General features: G+C 40.0%; 1 protein-coding gene across 1 annotated transcript; it reads left to right on the forward strand.

The window, feature by feature from the left end:
- The first annotated feature begins 1,302 nt into the window (after window positions 1-1,302).
- Window positions 1,303-4,597, forward strand: UBQLN2 (ubiquilin 2). Its single transcript, XM_047765239.1, has one exon. It carries the CDS (start codon window positions 1,575-1,577, stop codon window positions 3,447-3,449), a length of 1,875 nt encoding a protein of 624 aa, XP_047621195.1. The 5' UTR covers window positions 1,303-1,574; the 3' UTR covers window positions 3,450-4,597.
- The last annotated feature ends 5,685 nt before the right edge of the window (window positions 4,598-10,282 follow it).

Raw genomic sequence — 10,282 nt, forward strand, 5'->3', positions numbered from 1 at the left:
ATCAGAAAAAGTTAAATTTTATTTTAAAAAGATAGTTTATTCATAATTTGAGCACCAATAACCACCATTTTCATATTGGCCTACAGTGTTCTTGATTACTTTTATACATACAGTCTTCAAAGACAGTTTACACATGCAAACTGTTCTAAAGTAAAAATATACTTACTGTGTTTTTTGGTACTGAACCATACATGCTTGTATAATTTCTAACTGCATGGAAATATACAAAGCGAAAATACTCTGTAATTTCCTTGTAACTACTGTTTATTTCATATCTTCCTTTAAAGATACTTCATGTCATACAAATTAACCACCCATTTTTAAACATAGTGGATATTATTTTATTTTATGGTAATATCATAATATATCTGACCAATCCTGTGTAAAGAGACACTGATTATCCTTTTTAAATATTTATTTTAAATGCTGCAATGAGTGTACATTTTATACATATGCATTTCTGCATTCTTGTTATTTCCATAGGTGAGGTCTCTAAATTAGACATTTCCAAACAGAGGTGGAACTATATAAAATGTTGATATATATATGTTAAAATCACCTTATGATTATAACAATTTACATTTCAATTGGCATGAGCATGCATTTTCTCAGCTCTCTCTCAAAGATTTATTATTTTTCATCTTTGCCAGTAAAAGAAGAATTTCCTTGTTTTAATTTGAATGTCTTTCATTACTAGTGAGCTTAATCATCTTTTTATATGCCCATTTGCCATTTGTACTTCTTTTGTAAAATGCAGGATCCTGCCCAGCCCTCTTCTCTTCACCCTAGGGTGAGAGGTGGGTTGGGGTGGGTGTTAATCTTTTCCTTTTTGCTTTGTCAGAGTTCTTTATTTTTAATCTTTTACTTGGGTTGGGTTCGATTCAGGCTTTCATTCTTTCACTTCACTCTAAGGGAACATCTATATATCTATGTATAGATATATATGTATATCTTACGAAATACATGTATATTTTCTCCATTAGTCTTTATTGCCCTTTATAGAAACTGGCTCCCGTCCCCCTTCCGTATTTTTTCTCTTGTCTTCTCTAGTCTCTTTGTTTCTTTCTCCTGTTTTTCTCTCTCTTTGTTTCTCACTCTCTTTCTCTCCCTCATTTTTTTTTTTTTTTCCAGAACAGAAGTTTTTAATTTTGACCGAGTCGAATCTATCATTCTGCGCCTGGCGCCGCGTCAGCAGACGGGGGCAGGGAGGCGAGAGCCGAACTGGGGGGAGGGGAATGGGCGGGGAGGAGCGGGCGGAGCGGCTGCGGGAGCTGCTGGGAGAGCGCGGGGTGGGGGTGGGATCACACGGCGGCGGCGGCGGAGGCAGCGGCAGCGGCAGTGGCGGCGGAGGCCCAGAGACCTGAACGCCGAAACCTCGGTCCGTGGCCTACAAGGAGCCCTCTCTCCATCTGAGGACCAGGGAACCGCAGTCTTCAACACAGAGGTACCGTGCTCCGCTCTCCCGCCCGGCCCGGCTCAGCCTGCTGCGGCGGTGCCTCCTTCCTTCCTTCTTCCCTCGCTCTCTTTCTCGCCCGCCCGCGCCTTCCCTGTCTGCCTGCGTCACCGCGGCCGCCATGGCTGAGAACGGCGAGAGCAGCGGCCCCCCGCGCCCCTCCCGCGGCTCTGCTGCGGCGCAAGGCCCGGCCTCTGCCCCGGCGGAGCCTAAAATCATCAAAGTCACTGTGAAGACCCCCAAAGAGAAAGAGGAGTTCGCAGTGCCCGAGAACAGCTCAGTCCAACAGTTTAAAGAAGCGATTTCGAAACGCTTCAAATCCCAAACCGATCAGCTAGTGCTGATTTTTGCCGGAAAAATCTTAAAAGATCAAGATACCTTGATCCAGCATGGCATCCATGATGGACTGACTGTTCACCTTGTCATCAAAAGCCAGAACCGACCTCAGGGCCAGTCCACACAGCCCAATAGTGCCGCGGGAACTAATACTACCACCGCGTCGACTCCCAGGAGTAACTCCACACCTATTTCCACAAATAGCAACCCGTTTGGTTTGGGGAGCCTGGGAGGACTTGCAGGCCTTAGCAGCTTGGGCTTAAGCTCGACCAACTTCTCTGAGCTCCAGAACCAGATGCAGCAGCAGCTCCTGTCCAGCCCTGAGATGATGATCCAAATCATGGAAAATCCCTTTGTTCAGAGCATGCTTTCAAATCCTGATCTGATGAGGCAGCTCATTATGGCCAATCCACAGATGCAACAATTAATTCAAAGAAACCCAGAAATCAGTCACCTGCTTAACAACCCAGATATAATGAGGCAGACCCTCGAAATCGCCAGGAATCCAGCTATGATGCAAGAGATGATGAGAAATCAAGACCTGGCTCTCAGCAATCTCGAAAGCATCCCAGGTGGCTACAATGCTTTACGGCGCATGTATACTGACATTCAAGAACCCATGCTGAATGCCGCACAGGAGCAGTTTGGGGGTAATCCGTTTGCCTCGGTGGGGAACAGTTCCTCTTCTGGGGAAGGTACGCAGCCTTCTCGCACAGAAAATCGAGATCCACTACCCAATCCATGGGCGCCGCCACCGGCTACCCAGAGTTCTGCGACCACTAGCACAACAACTAGCAGTGGCAGTGGATCTGGTAGTAGCTCCAGCAGTGCTACGGGGAACACAGTGGCTGCAGCCAATTATGTCGCTAGCATCTTTAGCACCCCAGGAATGCAGAGCTTGCTGCAACAGATAACCGAAAACCCCCAGCTGATCCAGAATATGCTGTCTGCGCCCTATATGAGAAGCATGATGCAGTCGCTTAGCCAGAATCCAGATTTGGCTGCACAGATGATGCTGAATAGCCCTGTGTTTACTGCAAATCCTCAGCTGCAGGAGCAGATGCGTCCACAGCTCCCTGCTTTCCTGCAGCAGATGCAGAATCCAGACACACTGTCAGCCATGTCAAACCCAAGAGCAATGCAGGCTTTAATGCAGATCCAGCAGGGGCTACAAACATTAGCTACTGAAGCTCCTGGCCTAATTCCAAGCTTCACTCCAGGGGTGGGGGTGGGGGTGCTGGGAACAGCTATAGGCCCTGTAGGCCCAGTCACACCCATAGGCCCCATTGGCCCCATAGTCCCATTTACCCCCATAGGCCCCATTGGGCCCATAGGACCCACTGGCCCTGCAGGTCCCCCTGGTTCCACTGGCTCTGGAACCCCCCCTGGGCCCACCGTGTCTAGCTCTGCACCCAGTGACACGACGAGCCCAACATCGGAATCTGGACCCAACCAGCAGTTCATTCAGCAAATGGTGCAGGCTCTCGCTGGAGCAAATCCTCCGCAGCTGCCGAATCCAGAAGTCAGATTTCAGCAACAACTGGAACAGCTCAACGCAATGGGGTTCTTAAACCGGGAAGCAAACTTGCAGGCTCTAATAGCAACAGGAGGCGACATCAATGCAGCCATTGAAAGGCTGCTGGGCTCCCAGCCATCGTAATTATACTTCTGTACCTTGAAAAAATGTATCTTATTTTTGATAATGGCTCTTAAATCTTTAAACACACAGAATTGTGCTTTACTTTCATTTTGATTCCTTTAAATCTGTCTAGTTATAAATCTAATATGCATTTTAAGGTGGAGTCTTTTCCTCCCTCTTTGTTTCCTTCCTCCCTTCTTCCCTTCCTCCCTCCTTCTCTCTTCCCTCCCTTCTTGCCTTCCTTCTCTGTTTTGAATGGTGGGAATCAATGCTGTTTCACTCAAAGGTGTTGCATGCAAACACTTCTTTATTCTGCATTTATTGTGATTTTTGAGAACTGGTATCAACCTTTACAGTTGGGTGAACAAGTTTTGTCCTACAGATGTCCAATTTATTTGCATTTTAAACATTAGACTATGATAGTAATTTAATGTAGACTGAAAATATTAAAAGCAGAAACAAATTATTTGAAACTCTCTAATTTGTGGTACAATATTGCTTATTGTGACTTTGGCATGTATTTTTGCTAGCAAAATGCTGTAAGATTTATACCATTCTTTGATCTTTTTTGCTATATTTATATGCAGTACAGTAAGCACAATTGGAACTGTATACCTAGAAATGTTACAACAGAATCTCTGAGCAGAATATATATAACCAAAATGAGAGAGACTATAAGAAATATTTCTGGAGCTTGATGTATTTCACAATTTTGTAGAATCTTACAGCATCTTTGATAAACTTCTCAGTGAAAATGTTGGCTAGGCAAGTTCAGTTAAAATATAGTAGAAATGTTTATCCTGGTATCTCTTAAGTATACATTTAATTGTACAGAAAACTTACAGTGTGGCATTGTGTCAACTTTTGCAAATGATCTTAATGATTGTATATGATCTTAATCTTAGTGCAGCCTGAAGGATCAGTATAGTAATGCCAGGAAAGTGCTTTTTTACCTGAGAATTCCTTCTCAGCTTCTTTTAAGAGACCCTAATACGCATTTTGATTTGTAATTGGAAATGTAACTTTCACTGAAAGTGTCATGTGACGTTTGCATTACTTTTAACTGCTGTGTATAAAGGAAACTGTATCTTTTGAGTCTATCAGTTATTTCTCTTGTGCACAGGGAAAATGCATTAAAATGACTAAAAAAATAAAAAAAATTAAAAATGGATATTTCCTTTTCTTTTGGCCCTAGGATCATGCTTAGAAGGATTGCCCAACCACAAGATTATATTATATAAATCTTATTCTATATTCCTCTGGTTTTAATAGTTTCATGTTTTAAAAAGATTTCCTTTGCCCTGTCTGGAGTTATTTTGATGTATAGATTTAGAGATTCTAACTTTTACCCCCCAAGGTTAGACATTTGTTAGCTGGTACTTATCTCATTGTCCACACTCACCACTCCACTTGAAATGTCATACATATATATACTTTATTCTATGTTTGAATTCTCTTTAGTACCTCTGAACATTATAGCCCCAGTACACCAGCCTGTAGTTACTGAGCTAGAAAATATGAATTCATATCTGTTATCTGTTAGGGCAAATCCTTTAGATTTAAAAAAAATTTTAATTGTTTTTTTGGCCGCACCTGGGGCATGCAGAAGTACTCGGGCCAGGGAGCCGCACCTCATGCCACAGCAGTGACCCAAGCTGCAGTAGTGACAACACTGGATTCTTAACCGACTGAGCCACCAGGGAACTCCTCATCTTTTTTTATTTTTTACGATTTTGTAGTGATTCTGATGTGTTTATTTTACCAGGTGAACTTTACAGTTGTTAGATTCCCCTTCTAGCCCCCCTCCATTGGGAATTTGGTTAGGATTGTCTTAAACTGATACAGAATTGCAGTGTTTTCCAGAAACATGACAAATTGCCTCATTTAAAAAAAGCTTTTTATATCCTTTAAGAGAGTTTTATTTAAGCCCTATATAATATGTAATCTATTCTCAGGGAATACAGATATGCAGGAAACAGTACTGTGATTGGGAGCTCTTACTCAGTGTGTTACCTATGTGGTCATTTTTGCCATATAGGGGAAGAATGTATTTTCATAGGTTGATTCTAAATTGGCAGTTTACTGAAATCTATTAAATTGAGGGATATTCAGTTGATGCTTTTCAGTTTTTCCTTGGTAGACAGTCATATAAGTGATAAAGTATAATGATATGTTCCTTTCACAATTTATAACATAGATTCTAACAATTCTAAATTGGATTTTTTTTTTTTTTGCCACACCTGCAGCATGTGGAAGTTCCAGGACCAGGGATCGAACCTGTGCCACAGCAGTAACCCAGGCTGCTGCAGTGACACCACCGGATCCTAACCTGCTGTGCCACAGGAGAACTCCTCTAAATTGCATTTCTGAAAAACCATCCCTCTGGGAGATGGTCAAATAAGTTTGCAAAATGCTGTATACTGTAGCCACTCTTGGAGAGCTTGGGGAGTCCTTGTGCAGCATTATTTTTTAAAAGGATTATGTTCTTTAGTTTAAAGATAAAAACTATTTAACCTTATCTAACTCAGCATTTCCTAAACTTATTTGCATAAAGAAGTACTTTTTTTCCCACCTAATAATATTTGGCATAATTATGTTCCTTAGGACATTAAGTTAGGAAATGGTGATTTATCATTCACTGCTATATGATGCTAGGTGTTTTAAGATAATTATAATAATGAAGTCTGAGAATTTTAATGACATGGATGATTTTATAGGAAAATCAATACAAAAATACACGAGCAACATAGAAAATAGCAGCAAATCAATAGCCATAGGAAAAAACTGGATGTTTTCTAAGGTCAGGCTCAGTTTAGCAGGTAAATTTCTTTCAATCATTCAAGGAACAGAGAATTTCTTAACCTGCCAAATATTTCTATACCCTTTAATACATTTTTTTCTCCTTTAAAAACTCCAGGTCTTTAATTCATTAATTCATTAATTCAATTATTTTTGCTTTCCATGTGATTAATTTTTTTTTATTTTCTCTTTAAAAAAATTTTTTAACCATTCTTCCTCCATCTCTTACATGATATAATTTCCTTTTGTTACCTTGCAAGTTCTTATAGGCACTGCTTTTGTTTTTGGTTTCCTTTATCTACTGTTAATTCACAATTTATCAATTTATTCATCATTGAATCAAGAAAGGTATATCCTAACCTGCTATCTCTCTCCCTCCAATAAGAGTGGGGCAACTCTTTTATTCTTTCACTGTTTACTTAGTTGTCATCTCCCTCCCTAAGTTTACACTAGATGGCTAGATGATGTAAGTTTATATTCCTGGCTCTGTGATCCAGCAGTATGAGATAGTGGAGAGGGAGCTAGGGCTAGGAGCAATCCCAGCAGGAGATGTTCACCTCAAGATGGCTTTCCTCATTTGCTCTTTTGGCCTCTACTTCAGGTATGTGATATTATATAAACTCTTACCAATTGCTTGTGGCTATTGGTGGGCCAGGGGAGTGGGGGATGGATATACAACCTTAAAAGAAGTCCTGTTGGTTTACTAATGAAGTCTCATATCAGGTTAGACCATCATGTTTATTGAGATACCATGGTCGGAGACACTAAGCTCGCCTTCTAAGAAAGGGCAGCCTGCTCTGAATTCTATTGATGTGTAATGTCAAAATGGCAATAAACGAAGTATTCCTGTCAGGGCCTAGCCCAGGGATTGGGGTTAGAGTATCAGGAGTGGTCTTTGGCCTGTGTTTCATGTTCAAAAAAAAGACTCAGAATCAGAAATTTAGTATTATTCTCGAATAAATTGGTTATTCCAGTCACAGTGCCAGACTGACTTGATGGAAAGCGTTCATCATATGGCTTGATTTAGTAAACAAACTTTTAAAACCATGTGACAATTTTGATATTCCAAATTTGGTATAATTTTATTTAAAAAAACATATTGGGAAGTTTAGATAAAGGAAGTTACTCAGGCTGCCCTCAATTCTCAGGCTGCACTCAATTTATGAGAGGTTCATTGCTGCCCTCACCCTCAGTCCTTGCTCTTTTAAGCTAGATGGTATCAGTGGTTTTCCTGCTAGGATTTTCTTGATGTGTCAGCATATCACAGAACTTCAGATTAGGGATATCTTTCAGTAGGGCCCCAGTGGCATCATATCTTACAGAAATTCTCTGAGAATTCTAAGACCCTCATTATTTGTACAAGTTTTGCTCAATTTTTGTTTCCCTGTGTTCGTGTCTTTTGGTTTGTGTAAGGAAGGGCAAAAATTGGGGACCTTTCTAATGCTACCATTTTCCCCAGAAGTCTGTTAGGAAACTTAGGGGAAAAACAATTTTCTAAAAATAGAAAGGAGAATCATGATTTAACAGATGTTAGACTGAGGCCACCCCAAAGAACAACTGCATCAGTCGGTGTACATGCTTAACCAAGGCTTTAGACACTTTGATTGTGGATAAAAACCACTGTCAAAAGCTACCGTAAACCAATGAACTCCAGAGTTTGGGTAAGCCACTCTCAAGGAATTGCCTGTCCTGACATACATAGGCAACAATATTGATCAAATGACTGTATTGAAATATATAGCTTTAGCTGTACTGAGGTATCTAAGCACAGATTTAGGCTTCCTAAGTACTTTGAAAATTCAGCATCAGACCTTCTTAGCCCAATTTGTAGATGGGCAAATTTAAGATAATTTCAGGGAAGATTCTATTATTCCCTAGCCTGGGAACCCCCATAAGCCGTGGGTGCGGCCCTAGAAAAGACAAAAAGACAAAACAAACAAATAAATAAATAAAAGAATAGTTGGTGAGCATGAAAGAAAAAAAATGATTACTTAGCCCTAGCCTAGATTTCACAAAATTGTTTCTGTTAGATTGTGATAACAATAATAGCTAATGTATTTATGGTTATGTTCAATTTTCAAAACAACTCAAAGTACTATTATCTTCCCAAGTTTACAGATAAAGAAATAAGCTAAAAGAAATTAATTTTCTGCCGTCACACTGCTATTAAGTCACAGAGTAAAAATTTGAACTCAATTCTGACATTACAGAGTGTGCACTTAACCACTTCACTCTTCTGTTTCCCCGAGTCTATTATAAACTATACTGATCTATTTATAATAGAGATTTTATAATAAATTATGTACTAACTGGCCTCCAGGGTGTTGTTGTGGAGATACATTAGCTGTTGTTAAATGAATGCATCTCTGCTGCTGTTCACCCTGGAGCAGGTTACATAAAAATGCATATGTATTCATCAGCTCTGTCATAATCAATAACTGCAGTTTGGAGATTTGCTGTTCTGACTTTTGAGTTATGGCTAATATTTGAAATTGTCCTTCAGTTCATCTGTCCACGGTGGCCTAGTACATATGGTATGCCTCCAAATTGGCAATCACATGGGCCACTTGTGCTTCAGCTGCTCTGGAGGATGCCTGCTTTTTGTTGAGCTGCCTCGCATAGACCTCAAAAGGCATAAACATTATGTACCTCACCATGGTATTTGGCAGTTTCTCAAAATGTCCTTAAGGATAAAAGTGGAGTAACATGAACTAGACAGTAACAGGCCAGTAGATGGGTTAGTAAATTGAATTGATGGTGTCCGATGATGTGTCAGTGTGTACGAAAAATTTCCAACCTCGGTTCTGTCCCACTGAAGTTATTTTTCAATGATTAGTATAAAAATATAGCTTGCCCATCCCATGGCAAATAGTATAGAATTAAAAGGCAGAATAAATTATAGTGGATGTCACAAACAAGATCCAAAATTCCTTGGTAGATTGAAAAAAAAAATAGCCAAGTCTAGCAGGGTTAAGTTAAATAGGATAAAATGTGAAGTCCTGTACTTGTATCAAAAATTCCATTACTAAGTAAGTGGTTATTTGGTTGAACAATAGCATTTGTGAGGACGCAGTGGTTTTAATTGCGTCAAAGTTTAACATGAGCCAACCCTGTGAGGTTATAGTGCACACAAACGTAATAAAGTCTTAGGCTCCATTAATAGAGGCATAGAGTCCAGCACATGGAAGTCCTTCATAATGTTTTATTCTGTACCTGATAGTTTATGTTGAGAGATTTGGATCATTTTAGGGTGCCACAATTAAAACGACAGACAACCAGGAAAGTGACCAAGACGGTAACTCATTTACAAACACACATGTAACAATTATTAAAAGGATAAAGAATGCTTTAGTCTAAAACCTGGGGGTTGTGGATATTTTTCTTTAAATAATTGAAGGCCTTGTCAGATAGAAGAGGGGTACCATTTACTAGGGTAGCTCCAAAAGGCAAATAAATTTGGATTTTGCAAGAAGTCAGAATTTTGGCTTACTGTTAGGATCTTTCTAGCAATTAATTAATGATACCCTCTTCACTGGAGCTGTTTAAACAGAAAGCCCATTTGACAGAAATATCCAAGAATGGTTTTATGCATCAGGTAGAACTCTGAATTGAAAGACCTCCAAGTGTCTTTCCAAAGGTAATATTCTTCCAAATGAACTTGTCAGCTTCTTACCGAAGTTGCAAGATCAGGGGTCAGAGTTGTTTCAAAGTCATGTTACAGACTTCTATCCTGCATTTCCTAGTTTAATAAAGAGCAAATCAGAAGTAGACCATACACCTTTGTTCACATAAAATCTAGGTAAATTTAGTATTTTATTTCATGATGCTACACATGGGAAAAGGATTCAAACAAGATCTTAAACCGAATGTCAGAAAGTTCTGACAGCTTGGGAGCAGGAAATAAGCAGAGATGTCTGAGGTCAAAGGACTAATCTGAGAATGAAGGTTACAGGGGTACTCTGACCTCCTGTTTCTCTTGATAATATTCTACCCCCCTCATTCACCACGGTGGTTAAAGTGGTGTGAGGAAGTTGAAACTAAGTGCAATGTAAGAT

The sequence above is a fragment of the Phacochoerus africanus genome, chromosome X (genome assembly GCF_016906955.1).
Source record: "Phacochoerus africanus isolate WHEZ1 chromosome X, ROS_Pafr_v1, whole genome shotgun sequence".
NCBI classification, from domain to species: Eukaryota; Metazoa; Chordata; class Mammalia; order Artiodactyla; family Suidae; genus Phacochoerus; species Phacochoerus africanus.

What these genes read in the sequence shown, in the direction of transcription:
- UBQLN2 (XM_047765239.1), top strand. Translation starts at nt 1,575, where the DNA reads ATGGCTGAGAACGGCGAGAGCAGCGGCCCCCCGCGCCCCTCCCGCGGC.